The following is an 18,763-nucleotide window of genomic DNA, read 5'->3' as shown; positions in this document are numbered from 1 at the left end:
TTACTAAGGGTGCAACTGAACTGTTCTCGCCAATTCCCATGAACGCTTTGTCAAGACAGGCAGCACTTAAAAACGTTCGATGGATCCCCTTTTATATTCGGGTTCTTTGTATAAGATGTCATCTTCCGTTATTGTTAAATATTAATACACTATTAATTAAATAAACACCTTTGTTGGGAGAGTAACTTTATCTGAAGTTACTTGTTTTTGTTTAGATATTTGAAGGCGAATATTCTTATAAAATTTCAAGCTGAGCGTAAACAGCAATAAAAGTAATTTGAAACAAAATTCAAAAGAAAAGTTTCCTTGAGATTATTATCGTTGTCTACAAAATATATTTAACGAACCCTTAGCTCGCTTTTTATTATATATAAACTGTTATTTAGGCGAGAAGTATGGCGACGATACTGAGTCACTATTAATTGTAGTTTTAGTTTCCTTTGTTAGAACTAAGAATACTCGAGAACTGAGAAATGGTCCATATTAAAAGATCAATTAGGGAAAGTCAGAAAAATATTCTGTTCGAGAGGGATTAGTTAATATACATCCTGGTGCTCGCCTTGATATTCGTTTTTTCTTCTTCTTTTTAATTTTCACGAGTGTGATTGATTAGTATTACTTGACGTGACGTATACGGTGGCTAGCCTCACGGATGTAGCTACTTTATTACCCGACGAAACCTTTAGCTCATAAAACTACGTTGTAATGTTCTTATTTTCCTGTATCTTGTTTTCCGAGGACCGCAACAGTAAACATGGAAGAAATTGCTTGTTTGTGCAAGTGGAATAGAGCGGTGAGTAATATTTAAGGTAGCGAATTTATATCTTTTAGAATATTGTAATAAGGTGAGATATATATATGATGTTAAACAAGGTGAATGGGAATGTATAGTTATAATGAATATTAATTTGCGAAGGAAGCGGCCCGAGTCGCACACATTGTTGAATATTATAAAATGCGAAGGGAATGTATAGGGCGAGGGCTGCATGCGACCTTGACGGTGGCCCACTTGCCATCACTCGCTAGGATGTTCTACATTCCCAGCTTGCCCACACAATGGCCTAATCCGAAGAGGATTTTCAAGGGGCAGGGCTGAGGCCTCAGGTCGCAACTCGCGCACCTGAAGGCTGCGCAGCTGGAGGGGGTGGGTGAGGGGTGCCGGGGTAGTCGAGCCCAGTCCCGCGCCGAGCGCCGCTCGGGCCGGCCGCAGGTAGTGTCAGGCCGCATGAGCGCGCCGGCGTGCTAGCGCAGCGGGCGCGGGTGTGGTATGCCCGCGCGTCGCCGCCATGGCCCCGATGCTGGTGGCCTTGGCGCTGCTCGCCCTGATTCCCGGTGAGTGTACCCTCGTGCGCGCAACAGGCGTCCGCCTACCGCGTTTGTTTATCAATCGATTCAGATAAGTGATTGTGCTGGCTGTTAAAGGATTGGTAAGCCTGGAGGGCCTCGGTGGTAAGAAACTGGCGGCGGAGATTTATTGAATCGATGAAGACATGATGTATTTGAAAAATATTCTCTTACTCACATATAACTTTATAATATTAAGAAAAATATGTAGTTTACTTAAAGTTCTACGGTTTATGATCAGAATCGAAAAGTATGTTCATAAACTGTTAAAATTTACAATCCGGTTCTATCTTTCCAAACGCAACACGGGAATCATGAAAACGTGATTGAACTAAAAAAAAATCAAAGTTTTGATATTATATATAATTAATATCGCTAATCACAGACTGATCACAAAAAAAAATATATTGTGATGGATTGACCGTAAAAATAATATAAAGAAAACGTAAAAATCGTTATAATTACGAAATATAATACTTCTACCAATTTCTTTTATGTCATACATATATGTAGCATCTACGTTTATCGCTTATAATAAAGTTGTCTATTGTCTCTTATATGAATCTGACAAAGGGAGTTGTCACCGTTTCTTTGTTTAGTATGGTCGTTCCGTCCTTCATATAAAACTGATCTATACAATGCACTCTTATACAGGAAGTAATCACGACAGTTAGCTTGTAAACCATGTACTTCGACATGGATAACTCCATTTACCAAAAATAAAAAGACAAAGAAGTAAGTAATACCATAAATATACTAGAAATCCCTTTTAGATTATTTTCCGCGCATCAATTCCAAATCCTTTGATCTCCGCTAAGTGTAAAGCGAAAAAGTTTGAAAATTTATCTCATCAAAAGTAATAAAGGTGGTTTATATTATGGGAGAAGTAAGTTAACTCCATTTGAAGTTAAATTCAATCAGCTCAGGAGAACACGATCGATAACGGAAAGATCTATCTGAACGCTACATAGTATGAAACGGCTTGCTCCAAATGAATAGCTACATTTATTTAAACTTGATATCACGAAAGTTTTTATCGACTTAGGTCTGGGGAAATATATTTTGCCAATAGTTATAAGTTGTAATAAAAAGTTAATCGAGTCTTTTATTAAAAATAGCGAATAAATAATTTACCACAGATAAAAAATATGTTTGAATATTACCATGGCGTAAGAACAAGTCAATTCAATTCTAAGTCCGATAACATTCTGCCTGAAGCTATGTCGTCCCAAAAAATACCAAACGTTTCGTGACAGCAGTTGCAAAAAGTATTTGAGAGCTTTTTTTGGGAATTCATCTCGGCTGTGTTTTTCACCAGTTTGTAGCTTCGTAAAATTTTTGGCGAACATGTTGAACACATGCCCGTGTTGTTTAGTAGTTTGAATATTGCACCCAAAATATAGTAGCAATCATGATATTGTCCAAGGCATCGGAACTGGTTCATTAATTAATAAAACGAGCAAGATTTAAAGTACATAAAAGCGATAATACGATTAAAACCAGCATTTACTAGATAAATTGAAACTGCAGAAGACGTTGTCATTTGGAATTCATCTTTAACAGCAAAAAAACCATTTAAGTCTAAAAATCCATTTTATTGTAATGTTTGCGTTACGAAACTCGTTACGTCGATCCGAAGTGCCGTTGCTGGCCGAGCTAATTGAATTTGACCGTTAATCAAACGTGTTCTCATTTGAGATAGTAAAATAATCGTAGTCGTTTTACGGAAGCTTGATATATCTGACATATCACCAACCTGTGTTATGTTGTTGACTTAAAGAGCTATGATAAAAAATCTCATTGATAGAGAATTCAAAGATTTTTCTTGGATCTTAAATGTTTTTCTAAAACTATTAGGAATTTATCGAGCTCTGTGTCAAATGACAATGACATATTTCTTTGTGTTCAACGATTCGTTCATCAAAGAAATGTCTTTTGACACGAGAAGTGAGAAAAAGATATATTTTAAGATTTTATTCAGTTACTAGAATTTGTATTCGAACACATTTCTCTTTTTAGTTTGTGCTCAATAACTGGTTTTAGCTGCTCAATAACTCAATGAATGGTTGGTAGGTTTGGAAATTAAAACTCTTATAAGTTTAAAACTGAGCTATAAAATTAGAATTGTTAATTATAATAGGAAATTTTGAATAACATTGCTTCAATTTTAAATATCATCGTCTAGGTTCGCGAAATATTAAGCCATTACAATGTGGTCATTGTAGTTTTAATTGCAATTATAATTCTTCCACATTTTGGAGTATATAAAACCAAATTTTTGAAAAAGGAAATTCAAAGTGACATTTGTTATAAAATTCGTTATTACAAGCACTTTGTTTTTATTGAAGTCAAGGCACTTTAACAGCGACGATTTGCTCAGTTACTTACAGCTATACAAAGAACATAATACATATATTGTGTTAGGTAATTAATATCACATTTATCATCAATCATTCAATATCATACAAGTTTTGCGTTTTAAAAAGATTCATCAAAACCGAGCGATCAGTTCCAACGTTTTTTCCCTTTGTATACAAAACATTCGGTCGGTAATTATAGGAATGCTGACTCTAAATTTATTTCCGTCTATATTCGCTGTGAAAAGCGACCAGCGCTTGACCGATAAACGCCGAAATGAAAAATATTGTAAGGCAAAAGCAAATTAAATACAAACCGCGGAACAAATTTCATCAATGTAAATAAATCGACAGTTATATCCACCTCACTGTTTGCTGCATCCCGTGTTAATTGCTATTTACACATCGATTAACTGGAAACTTCTGTTTCTGAAATAATCATAGCTTAAGATTTGTTTCTCCTCCAGATGTTGATGAAACGATATAGCAATCGTGACGTATGTAACCTATGACTGAGGCTTTTATAACCCTCTTAAACAAATCTAATGTTATGATGCTACAATTATTTTTTTAGATATGAATTAACTTGTAAATTTTATGTATTTTCTATACCAAGCGAACTTGGATTAATAGGAATATTTATACATTAGTTGAATTGAGAAAAGAATTAGAAAAGATTGTGAATGCGGCCTATATTCTTAAGAGTTCTGTAAACAATTGATAATATTCTATGTTTATGTATATGTGAGGATTAAAATAAAATAAATTCCTTATTTATATTTATAAATATGGATTAAAAGATTTTATAACAAATGGATGAAAAGTTCATTCGGATAAGGTATTCTATAAAGACTGCTGGAACAATCGTTCAGACACTTACAGTAATTAAAAACAATGGGTTAATAGTGGTTTTTAAATAGAGGAGAAGTTCAACCGAGCAACAAGCTGTGAGAACGGTTGAAACAAACGCCTTTGTGAGTTTAATATCTGCGCCATAGTCCGCATTCACTTCATTCTAAGTGACATTTTTTTTTAAATTTCTACTTATTTTTAACATCTCGCTGTTCATGACTTCAAACCAACGGCGATCTCGTAAATAAAAAAAAATAAAAAAATCAAACAAAACGTTAATATAAAACATGAAAGTGTAATTGTTTTGTTATATTTAAAAATATCTACGGATATATATTACATAAAATTTGAATTAACGTTTAACAAAATTATTTCACTAAAAATGTACGCTAAAATAAAATAAAATCTTTTGGTATATTACCTCTCGCGGCGAGAGGAGCGCTGAGGTGAGTTTTCCTTTTTATCTTATATTTTCAAAGCAATGCCGCCTATCCGACCCTAATCCAGAGTACTGGAGCATCGTGATAAATATAAAGCATTTTACTATGTGTTTTCCACTTCCATTGAAACATATTATTTAAAAAAAATTATATATATATGTGTATATATGTACAAATTTTCAATTGTATTTTTTTTGTACGTAACAAATAAATATCCTGTATTATACGAAGATATACGAATTAACTTCACCATTATACGCTGATAATATCGCCTTTGCTGTAACTGGACAGTCGACTTATTAATTATCATGTTCTATAACCGACGAGTCGTCAGGTCCAGACTGTTCATACTGCCCTGTTTCACCCCATCTCATCTGGCCTTAGTTAACTTGCTCGAAGGCTGTGATTACAAAGCGCAGCGATGTTAGTCCTTTATCAATATTAGATTAAACATATAATCCCGCTTATTCTAATCTCTTATAACAAGATTCTATTAGAATCCAGTAAATTTTATCCATGTTAAATTATTTAAATGCTGTATTCAATATTATTCTTAAAACTAAATGGCTTTAAAACATTCAAATATTATTAATAATAGTGACTTATTTTAATAAATCAGAAATGTTTCGTAGAATTCCGATGATTGTACAAAAAATCCTGAACAGAAATCTCATGTAACCCTTTGGAAGCAAGATTGGATTAAATTACTACAAATTAGAGACTGCTGTTAACTCGATTTTCCTTTGACGGTGTCGATTCTTCAGTTAAAGCAAAGGAGTGAAATTTGAACCCTAGAATTAAGTGACTAAAATACATCTCGTTAGTGAACTAAATACGTACTTGAAATATATAAAGACTTATATAATATAGCAAAGAAAATCTCTAAAAGAATCGCAGTAATAATGTGCTTTTTAAATACTGAAAACATTTGGTATAGATTTTAATTAACGTATTCCAATTCAAGCGGTCGCCCAAGAGACAGGACTTTCAATTAGTGTACACTGACTGAGATTCAGGAAGCGGTTGAACCGCGCAATATGGCGTACGAATTTCCAAGTTTGTATATTTTCAGAGAACGCTTGCAAACAACAGTTGTTACCAAAAAAACGATATCACTCTTAATTAAGTCAGAATAATAATATTTTTTAGAATTTATGGTTACTTTTATGTTTTTATCTTCAGTTTTTTTCAAGGATGTTTAATTAAGTATTTTTTTCCATAGACATTATATGATAACTGTATGCAGATAAAATATTGTTTCATATTCTTCATGAGGCGTAATAAAAGTTTTTTATAACAATCCACTAAAGGAAAGTCCTCGAAGTAAAACAATTACGCAGTACCTACAGTTACAAAGTTGCGAGTGTAGTGCATCCTTGTTTCGATGTGCATCTTAACATTTCAACTCCCACAGACCTAGAGTGTTACAAACATAGTAAGCTTTGTTCCATACAATTTGTTGTTGGTCAAACGAGTTCGGATGTAGTATTTTGAGCTCAAAATACATTTGCTTATAAATAGATCTCTCTGCGACCACATACGTACGTATAATCACGATATGGAGTTCTTAACATAATAAAATCATTGGTATTGTAAGAATTTAATGTAAAATAAATGTTAAAAGAAATATATGTCATATATTATTAAATATTTGATATCCTCTTAGTGAATTTCAAACAATAAAAAAAAATTCTTGTGAAAAAACTGTATCCGAATATATATTTGCCCGAAACGCGTGCTGAAGTACACTTTACGCTCGTCTGCTAGAAATATTGACTTTATTTAATTTATGGAAAGTTATAATTTAGCACGAAACGAGGTAGCGAAATAAAAAAATTAAATAAAAGAAACCTTCAAAATCTTTGAAATTAGGTAATATCTTTGGTCTATTTGGATTTCGAGAAAAATTTTCAAAACAGCCAGTTAATGTTATTAGTATAATATATATATTATACAGCACTACGTATATGTATATGAAAAAGGCGCATTGACAGTATACATTTGAGAAGATAAATAAAATATAATGTTTATACTATATCAAGAACGTATTGTATAAGGTAATGGTATTGGCAACATCATCTCTAACAGATTTATTTGCATCCAAGGAAATGTTATTTGAATACCAGAACATTGGTCCCTTTGACTTGGGCGCATCTTGTCTGAAACGTTCAAAAACGTGATATAAAATCAATTCCAAGTTTCTTAATATTCTTGAAGCTCTTTGATCCGAACTCTTTGATATCAGGGAACTTTGTTGCCGGCTGCGGCGGATAACTACATTGAATTTATCTTTTAAGTATTATGTTAGAAACGATTTTACAACGATGAAGCCATTAAAATATGTAACATAGGACTTAAGAAGGGATTGAATATAAATCTTATTTTGATTAAGGAAGCTAATGATACAAAGAATTTAATTGTCTCCGTATTTTATTAAAAGCAACTTATGCCTTTCAATTAACTCAAATAAAAATTCTTTTAATTTTTAAGTAAATGTAGACTTAGAACGACTCGTTTGGTGATCAAATGCTTTATTTCATAAGGATTTTTCCTCAATAACTAAACCTTACGTTAAGTTTGGAAAAAAATCTTTTTGCGTCGGGGTTATGACATATTATGTAGATTTATTTATTATTTTTTACATATATTTTAAACTGAAATATGACTTTTTCTACAGTTAGGTTAACAACCAAAAAATTGTCGTCAAATATTGATTATAGTTTAATGGCACTTAAATACAATTTCAAAATTTATGAAATATTTTTTTTCACACTAAAAACACGTTCAATCCAGAAACATTATAAAGTTAAAATTTATATTTTGCCACGTATCTAATTAAAGAGAGTAAAAATAAAATTATAAGTGTACGTAACTCATTTTGTGAACACTATTTTTATCAAAGGATTTTTTTTGTATAACGTTAATATTTTTGTATAACGTTATAGCTAAATTGAGTAAGGCAGCTGGAGCGCCAAATAACAGAGGTCGCAGATTCGAATCCGGCTCATGTCGATGTATTTTTCATTCTACATTTTCTAAATTAAATCTTAATCGCTCTAATATTCTGAAGGCGCAGCTTCATATACTTCTGGTATCGATCAGTTTAAATTTAATTTCCAGTATGAAAGTCAACGTCGCTCTAGTTAATAGCTCCTTTCTAATATCAATTAACTGGGATTTATTTAATAATTACAATGATTTTTTTTATATTTTAATATACCCGTTTGGTGTTTCGGTAAGGTCAAATTTAATTAGAATTACAAAGACTAAATTCATGAGATAGTTTTAATAATTCATTAAATAAAGCTCTCATTATCGATCGATTTGATGTATGGATTTAAATCTACGTAATTTTACCAAACAATTTATTGTGTAAATTCATTTCTATAGTTTTTATTCCAATATTTTCGTTCTATGGTCTGTTTATTCGGTATATAATATTACGGTCGGGAGTTTTTTGATATGAGTTTTATGTCTACATTTTATATAATATATGTATTTAATTTATAACTATGAATTGTATGAAATGATGCATTAAGTCATCAAATCGTTCGCCACTGAAAGTAGCGCTCTTCATGAGCACGTCAGAATTACTTATCATTTGTAATATCATTGTGCTAAATGAAATATATTTAAAATAACCGCATATTATTTAATGTATTTAATTTTGAAATGGTACATTTACCTAACAGGGGCTGTTCGTATTTTTTAACATGTATTTACAGGCAATGTATTCGAAGTAGGTCTTTCCTACTGTGCTACCTACAGTATTCCTACTCCAAGTTTTACACCGTCACGCTGCATACGACGCGTTTCTTGTTTTTCATTCACAACCGATATTACTACTATCACGTGCGACGATATATAAGTGAAAAACTGGAAACGCTCTGTATGTAGTATTACAGTACTGTAGTGTAGCCTGTAGGACTACTTTTGATAGCTGTAAATAAACAAATAAATTTATTAACATATTTCGCTATAATAGTACACTCTGTTTTTTCACCGCTACTGCTAAAATACGCAAGTTAGTAAGTTAATTAATTAAGCGAATGTCACTAATATCGCCAACGCTAACCTACCTGTTATATAAGATATACTATCTCCATGTAGGTCAGCCTTAGGCAGGGGTTTTAATTAACATTATAAATTAAGTCTTTCCACTCATACAGTTTCGTAATTCTCGTTCCCATCACATAATGTGTTCTCATATCTGAGAGAATTTTGAAACCGCCAGACTTAATTCACTCCCCATAATTCAGCGTCAAATCCATTCCGCTATTACGTATAATTTATAGTATTTGTAAAATATATACGTATATCTGGGATCTTGGCCCTTTGTACTCGGAGATCCCGGATTTGACTGAAGCTCGGCAACCCTCTCGTCTTTGTGCAGATGTAAAACTTTCATAATGTGTATGAATTACGTTAAGTAATAGGAGCTACCTTACGTATTAACTTTGTCGCGGTCGTAAACGTGGTCAAATATGTTAAATGTAACTTTTCGGTTGTATCTGCAGCCGTAACACTGACAATCCACAATCCACCCTCAGTTTTTGACATCATTCATTTCAATAAACAATGGCGAGGAGGAATCATAAATAGAGCTTCAAATGGCAGCTGTCAGCGGTGCCGGGGAGAGAAAAACAATTGAATTTTGAACTTATACACGCTTATATGGATTAAACGTTTTTGGGCATTATTGGATTTGTCAGCTGCGTGCTATAGTGAGCGCAAGTTTATAGCGTACCAATAATTAAATCCATTAGGCTGTTGCTTTACAAATAAATGAAAGCTATCAGTTCCTAACGAAAGTTGGACCGTCACCTGTTTTTGCGAACGTGCAATAAAAACATGGCAGAGGAACAAAAAGACATTTAATTTTACGCAACGGATTGTAAATACAATGAAATTCTATGTGAAAGTTGTAATAATTTTCCGTGAGCTCCCTGTTTCATGGCGACCTATATACCGCACTTGTCGTGGCTATATCGATACTGCCAGGTCGCACGTAATAATGTGTGAACAAGTGCTAGGGTTATAACTGCTTACAAAAGAGTACCGTTTTATATAAAACTTTTTATGATATCTACGCTACGGTTAAGTGGAACGTGATTTTAACATTTTATTTTTCATTTTCCATAAAACTAACTATTTTAGTGCCGGTGTGCGGAATTTTTCGAGTTAAAATGTAATTCAAAGTAATGAGCTGTTAACTTGTCCTAACTCGAAGAGAGGCTGAATGTATAAAGGAAGATTAAAATGCGGACGATTTAATTTATACTTAATTTAATTATAACCGTTGTTACTTTTTGTAATAGTTCTCATTTTTTATTTATTTTTAAACAGTATCAGAAATATATATATATATATATACATCTCAAGAAACTATTACGTGCTAATATAAAAATGTAAAAAGTAGATTATAAGAAACTGAATTCATGTGTACGAGTACAGAGAAGTCGTCTGTATGTACTTTAAACATTTGTAGGCTCTACAGCATCCTCAGGAAGTAAGGCGACGGAAGACGGCGACGTAGACGGTCTATAGAAATATTATAGTAGGCGGTTTGTTATTTGGAAATTGAGAATATACGTTATATCATTCCTGTTCTAGATCTGTCGCTTCATGATTTATATTTAGTTATTTTTGACGAGCTTTTTAGGCGTTAGCTGTGTTTTATTGTAGTACAAACACCATGGAAGACATTCTTTAAACTTTTATATATTTAAAAGAAGTAATGAGCTTTAAATAAATCAAGCAACATTATAATTTTGTGTTATAAAAGTATTCAATAAGTTTTCTTGAAGTTTTTTGTTAATATTAAAATAAGAGCCTGCAATAGCAGTCAGAATAAACACCATTTCTTTATTATTTTCTTGTTTAGCAATTTTTCTTCTCAGCAAATACTTTCATTTGGTATTTAAATCATACGAGAACTTGATGAATAAAAATTGAATTTAATGTAATGTTATTTAACTTATAACGTACAGTTATTTTGCCAAAATATCATTTCAATTGTCTTAATATGACTGTTAAAAAAATTCGCTTATATACAAACATTGCAAGTTAATGAGAAGTTGTTAGGTACTTAGGGAAACAACAATTAATTATTGTATGTTAGTGCCGTGAAGCCTTGGGAAATATATATCGCATTAAAACAGAAGCGTAATTATTAATAGGCAATCTCAGCGAAAGCTATAAAACCAATCTCGATTAATTATTCAAGTCAACATTAAATAAACACCGAGTACTTAAAAGTTGTAGAAATTGTTGAAACTTTTGTTCATTAATGGATTTAGCTCACCAATTAATCCGTAAGTAAGGTGAGGTCCACAAATTCTCCGGCCTGTTCTAGACTTACTTTCCCTCATTATGTTACAGGAGAAACAGGTTAATCTTAAAATTAATTTAAAATTCATAAAGTTGAAGTGACCGTCTGTATGAATGGGTCCCGCTAGAGCGAATGAGTACACTAAGTTTTGATATTACCCCGTTTCATAATGAAACGTGAGCAGAATGTGCTCGGCCTCATAATATACGTTAATGAGGTACTGAATGTTATAAACATTTGTAGTTTACCGATTGGAATTAATTAAGATCAGGCCGATATGATCGGTGACAGATAAAATTCCTAGAGATAAAAATGTGCCTTACAAATGTTCCTTTATAAATATATGTTCCTTTATAACATATCTGGAGGAAAAGATAAAGTCACTTTATTCAACAAAAGGTAATGTTTATCATACATTTCGCTATTTATTTCCATTCTCGTTATAACAACATCCAAAACGGCGATAAATCTGTTTTATTTATTACACGTAACGATTTTTTTAACAAAAAAATACAAAATTTATATAGTTTTAATATTCATTTTTAAAACAACAAAGATATCTGGGATCGCCACTCAAAGGTTGTACGAATTAGAAGATCGCTGGAGCTTGGCAGCTGTCCAAAAAGAGATGGAAAGTTTAGATTCAAATTGAAACACATATCGGTTACCGTTTAGCAACATTAAAATGCTCCGCTTGCCATTCCATTTAAAATTAATCTGGTGACTTGTGCGGCTGCCCTTATTAATTTAAACTTGCCTTTACCCTTTCTGTTGGAAACCACTCAGCTGTGATCTTTCTTCGCTCTTTATTTTTTCTAATTAATCTTATAAAATTCAAGTTTTCCTTCGTCGTTTAATAACTTCTTCAAAACTGGAACTTGAATGGTCTGAGTGATTTACAGAGGATTGCGGGAACATTTTTATTTGTGACGAGCGCTCCATTTACTTTGTTGTTCATTGTTTCATGATATCCGAAGTCTGTTAGTTGTCCTGTACGGACGGGTCGTACTGTGTCGCTGAGAGCACAACAAGATTAATTGCAAAGGTCGAAATGCGTGTCGTCACTGTAACTTGGAAATGCTCTAAGTGTACATGACTAGTGCCCCTTTAGCTTTTATGTCGACATTTACAGGCTTTGCACCGTTTTATTAATCCCTCGTTGATATTGTTTGAAATAAACCGTGTCTTTACTCGCTTTAAAGGTCACATTTTATAGTTTTAAGTCCTCACAAAAAATATATTGAAAGACAAGAACTCGATTATATATATTTTTGTTATATTGTATAAAAATATCGATCTAATAGCCCTAGGCATGAAGAGCTTACGAGTAAATGCTCTAACGTATTAACAACATTCCTAATATTATTTAAGATAATACTTCAGGATGATTCTGTGAGATCATTATCAGTTATATTATTTTGGGAGACATATCATTGGTATAACAAACTTATCTCGTGTCTCGCCCACATCCAATATGGCGGTATAATTACATCGTCTACACGCAAACTCCATTGTCATTGGAATAATCTTTGTTTTATTTAATTAATAAACCCAATTTCGAATATTTGCTTCCATTTGTCTAGCTTATGTTATAATAATACATTCGTGCTTACTAAATGTGTCATTAACATAATATAAACTGTATATTTAATTGTTTCTTTAATGTTATTGCCTTTGTATTAAATTGTTTGATAAATTAGCTTCAATTGTTTTCTGAAAAATTGGTTGGTCATTGTTTAAATTTATTAAAAGGCAGTGAAATTGATACACGATTGTTATGCTAGTATTAAAGGTGACAATCGCGTAACAGAATACTGTTTTATAAAATTAAGTTTATATGAACATGTTACTAGCTTCGTGATAGGAAATACCTCTTAATTGACAGAGAGAAAACAGCTCTCTTACTCATTTATTATACTTATTAACAGTCATTTTGTTTCTGCTCTTTTTCCCATTAACGGTAAACGATCTCTTTTCTTTTGTTAGATTAAATAAAAACTATAAACCTTATAAAACTACTTACAATAATAATAATATTTTCTAAAGTTATCTATAATTATAATAATAAAACAGTGACATTTTCAATTCATATATAGATTTAGCTGTCATTCGTTAAAAAAACATTTTTTTATCTCGGTCGTGTTTTGTAAAATTTTAACATAAATTTTCAACGTTCACATGTCCAATAATACATCGAAATTAAATAAATAAATTGGAATATATGAGAAAATAGACGCTTTATACTATAAAATGTATATGTGTTATTATAAAAAAATATATAAAGATAATAAAACATTAAAATAAATGTATATATGTGAGAGTTGTTTCTTTATCGTCTGCTTCGTCTTTAATTAAACATCACGGGGTCGGCAGTAAACAAAACTCATCTATAAAATTTAATTAACAGATATCAATTTGACTCGCTCGTTCGGACTCGCTGCAATACGTGTTCTAAAATCTAATTAAAACAAACATAATAAAGATTTATACCATGATTTAATGAAGAAAAAAAGTGCTATTAAATAACTTAAAGGGAGGTATAAAATATTGCTAGGTTTCAGATATACAGACGTAGGTTGTTTATATATAATAAAACATAAATTAAATCTATAATATAATTTTAATATGAACTTAATAAAAATGATTCACGATAATAATTAATTAATTAGTGTTAATATAGTGTTAGTGTTTTTGTATCAACGACACACAAGTAGAAAATAAATATTAAATAATGACAAAAAAATAAACGTAATCTCCAAGCAAGAGCAAATTGATATCGCATTAAACGTATTTCACTGTAAGAGACTTCTATTTAAATATAAAATGGTTTCATTTACTTGAGTTGAATTAAATAAGGGGAACAGCATTTTCATTCCGAATAGTTAACGCTTCGAGACTGCTGTGTGTATCCTAAATTAAATAAACAATACGTACAAAGTAAATGCTGTTACAGTAACAAATTCCTCTGTGCCTAATTAATAAAGAAACAGATGATTATTTGTGTTAAATATTCCAACATCTAAATAATTGTATAACAAAACAGCAGAACGTTATAATTCTCAATGCGACATAAATACTTACACGGCTACCGGTCACATAACTCGCATTTTCTGGCCGGCGGCCATTACAGCCTCTAACCAGGGTGCGTCCATTGGAATAACTAGGGAAGGAATCCTGCCTTCCTAATGGTTCATTTACATTTAAAATTACCTGATAGTTCAGCATTTGCAAATTCAAATCAACCCGAAACTATTATCGTGGATGTGACGACTGTCGGGTAACATCAGCTTAGTTTTGTTACAGAAAGTATGTCTCATTAAATGGGATTAAAAGTCGGCTTGTGTTTCATATGTGGTGTGTTATAAGTAATGTAGTGCCGGCAAACTGAGCGAGAACCATTACGTACAGTGGTTGTCACGAGTGCCATATGCGAACGCGGTCTGTGAGTTATCCTTTTTATGAAAATAAACGTGAATAATGCTTATGTATCCGCATATTATATTGAGATTGGATTTTTTGTTTCTTTTTTTATTTCCAGTTGTATAAATGAATTTATTGAATTCTGATTTAAATTACGTCCCTAATTTTCTAAACAGTAGCTCAGAAATCACTTTAGTCATTATCGGAAAAGCACTTATCGGATTCCCTAAAAGGTAGTGAATGGAATCGGCCTTAAAGGTAAGATTGACATTTAGAGGATAGACGATACCGTGGTCAGGACTGAGTTGGGTCAGATTCCGCTCCGTTTATTGATATAATTGAACTAGCAGGTACAAACTCAGAATGTATTCTGTATTTATATTACAAAACATATTCCTACTCGCACAGACTCTCTTCTTCATACATCTTTATTGTTTTTACGGTAACAGATAGATAAAGTTGTATCGGAAATTACTTTTACAATTTAAACCTTCAAGGTATAACATTATGGCGACATCGGCGTTAAAGTTGTCAACAAAAATCCCAATGAGGCCTTTTATGAGACCTCGTAAAGACTAAGAGCCGAACTCGAACGTCCGATATCGTTAAAGGGAACAAAAAACTCAAGTTAGATGGCAATTTTGAATTCTTGTTTTGTGTCGTTCAATATTGTCGGAACGCCACAGTCGACGAAATGAAGTCGCTGTCATTTTATCTTTTAATATATAGAACAAGTGTTTGTAATAGAATGTTATTACTTACAATTTATGTATGTGTGTTTATGGAGAGTGGGGGAAGGGGGGGTGTTGACACAATATCAAAAGTTTTGTTGTATTGACAAAATATGAGTAATTTACTGATAAATTTCCGCGAGACGTTTACAGAAAGCTATTTGTATTATAAACAGATGAGTTCATATTTTCATTGTCATTGTATTGTGTGTGTGTGTGTATGTGTATTGTCATTGTGTGTCGAAGTAATCGCACATACTTACATTATGACTGTATAATAGTAGCATTTTTTAATAACAAAATTTGATGCGAAAGCTTCACCCGGTGCGAAGACATCTCGTTATCCGATCCCATATCCGGCTTTTAAATAGTCCGAGTCAAGCACAACCAGTTGCTGAGATCGAAGCAAAATAACAGGCTGTTAAGAAGAGCCAATAATGGGGAGAAAATAATACTTGGCACTTTTGCACTTCACATGAGATCCACTTGGTACGCTTGAAAGCCGTCGAGTCGATAATAGTGCTGTGCAGCGTGATCCCAGAAATCCCAGACCCAGAGTTTTAACTGGCACGCTGCCGGCTACTTCCACTGATAGCGTTATTGTACTGATTATATTGGTCTAACTTTCCCGTCAAGTATGTGTCATTGTTAAGAAGTATCGTTATATTTGCGAGACACGAACATTGCCCATTATAATTTTCTTGATACTTTTATTGGAGTTTGTAGTTCATGAATTTGCTTTACTATCTACGATACAACTTGCCTTTCAGATTTTATCTCGTTACGTTCTGTGTGCTGGCAGTTTGTGCATTTTATTTCCGTCATTTGAAAGGCGGGTTTTAGACATAAAAGATATTCATGAAGATACTTAATAAGTTGTAGCTATTAAATACATACGTACTTTAATGACAGAAAGATTTTATTCAGTTTAAGTGACGGCTGCAACTATAAGACAAATTAACAAAGTCATGAAAACTAAAAGTGCTTAGATAAATAATATTTTTATTTATTTAATTATACTCAAAAAATTTAAGCGAAAATGTTGAAATAAGTAGTATATCTATTGGATCCATTGAATTAATATCTTTACAGAGAATCAAAGAAAAACCGTTAAAGATAAATCGATAAATAAATAGCCTTAAAACCGATAGTAGGCTGTATTAAAATGGAAAGATTGGCGCTTATCAGTTTTTACAATCACTTAGCTTTATAGAGACATTATGCGCTAATGCTCTGTCATAAAAATGACATTATAGATATTTTATATCAATTCAGGATAAGTAATACTTAATATTTATATTGCGTTTATGTGAAGATTTATAAACTCATATAAACTAGATATTTTAAGCCAGAAACAAAAAACATAGTCTGGTCTGGATTCATTTTATTATAGGTTCTTAAAAACAATTCATGTTATTAGTTACTTATCTTATAAAAATATCCTTTTATTAAATTATAGCAAAGCTAATATATCACGTATATTATAGAATAAACCATTTTTTTATTATTAACAGAGTAAACGTATCACTTACAGCGTGTTTGTAAATTACAACATTAATGTACAAAGTCGTTTACATTTACGGTCACAGAAATGTTAATTTTTATGGTATTAAATATATATTTTATAATGGGAACATTAAGGATTTTTTATTCATTTATGGCAGCGTGTGTTTTTTGTTGTTTTATTTATTTGATTTAAAAGTCACATTATCCACCTCCGAGAGTGTATTTCTTTATAATGATTTTGTTATATACGTAAATATATTTTAAATGTAACAAAAATATATAAGAGGATACAACTCAATACTCCTTGTGTGCTGTCTGAAAAGCATTTCCAAGAACTGAGCAATCGTTAGCACGCCTCGAGCGAGCAAACATTCGAGTGTCGGGAACAAATCTATTTCCAGGTGTCTCGAGTCTCTCGTGTCTTAGAATAATTTTTCTTATTTGAACGATAGTGTTCAACTCCTTAAACATTGTCTTGAAAATATGTTATCTTTATTAAATTTTATTTCCTATATAATTATATTGATGTCATGTTACAATTTTATTACTTTAGTACATTCATTATAACGATGTATTCATTATTTTTCGTATAAAGTATCGCGTCTTTCGTTGTGCATTAGATGTTTAAATCCACGAATTTAGTTTAATAACTGAGCAACTGTACACAGAGCGTTCTGGATCAATCCATCTCCAGCATCTCGTGACATTAAATCCGACAGTTGAATGAGATGAATAATTTATTGTACACATGTTTGATAATTCCTTTTGCAGGTTGCTCTGCTGTTGCTCGGCTTTACTTAATATATCAGCGTGAATTGTAAACGACACTGTCATGACTTTAGTAAGTTAAATTATTATGTGAATTCGTACAATTGATTCAGTCGAAGTACTTCTTGTTTTTCTTACTATGTTTCACACATTATATATAATTTTAAACAATGACTGTATATTAACTCACGATTACTTCATTACAACGAGTTCATGACTTTCATAAATCAACAAAAAGGCTTGCCCGCGCCCAAAACAGATTAAGTGTGAGACAGAGAGTAATAAACTGTGAGCACAAAATATATTGTGAGTCATGCTTATACACGTTTTAGGTAATAGTGACTAATTTAGTTTTAAGCATGATATAATTAGTTCATATAACAGTTCGAAATAAACACTTCACAATGATTTATTAAAGTGAAAAACGAATATAATCAAAAATATTCATTAAAATTCATCATTATTCAAAATTTAAAATTCATATTTCAAAGGGAGTTTAAAATTCATGACAGGATTTATGCCGTTCGACATTACATTGAGAATTATTTATATCGTTTAAAACTATTGATATATAAGTTGATGACGCTCAAACGTCAAGTGTTTTCGTTTTTATCTCACATACAAGCACTCGTCACACTTATAAAGGATGTATGGGGTCTATTAAGTATAGTGACGTGCTTTATTCCCTTTGATAAGCCCCTCCAGCTGAGACGAGTATTTCAATGACTGGTTAGTTATACAGTTATTCAATGTAGTATATAACTATTAATAGCTTTTTCCATTTATATATTTAGTGTCGTTGACAGGTGACACTTGAATGACTTTAATATATCTACTATAGACCGAATTAAAACTTAGCAATTTGGAAAAGTCATTTAAGTTTATATGTATGCAAAGAAAGATTTATTAACATATATATGAATAATTTTATATATTACAAATCAATTTCTAATATTATTTTTATTTCAAAACAGTTGTAATAATAATCTCGCCGCCATGTTGGTTAGCTCGTAA

At 31.9% G+C, this 18,763-nt stretch overlaps 1 protein-coding gene across 3 annotated transcripts in view; it reads left to right on the top strand.

The window, feature by feature from the left end:
• The first annotated feature begins 1,193 nt into the window (after positions 1–1,193).
• LOC116778473 (neuronal acetylcholine receptor subunit alpha-7) overlaps positions 1,194–18,763 on the top strand; it is a 56,098-nt gene continuing 38,528 nt past the window's right edge. For all 3 annotated transcript variants that reach the window (XM_032672518.2, XM_032672503.2, XM_032672533.2), the window contains exon 1: positions 1,194–1,332. In XM_032672518.2, coding sequence (XP_032528409.1) covers positions 1,287–1,332 — 46 coding nt within the window. In that variant the 5' untranslated portion in view covers positions 1,194–1,286. The remainder of the gene's footprint in view (positions 1,333–18,763) is intronic.

This window comes from Danaus plexippus, chromosome 6 (assembly GCF_018135715.1).
Source record: "Danaus plexippus chromosome 6, MEX_DaPlex, whole genome shotgun sequence".
NCBI lineage: Eukaryota > Metazoa > Arthropoda > Insecta > Lepidoptera > Nymphalidae > Danaus > Danaus plexippus.
Note: the sequence above shows the minus strand (reverse complement) of the source record. Positions and strands in the feature narration are given on the sequence as shown.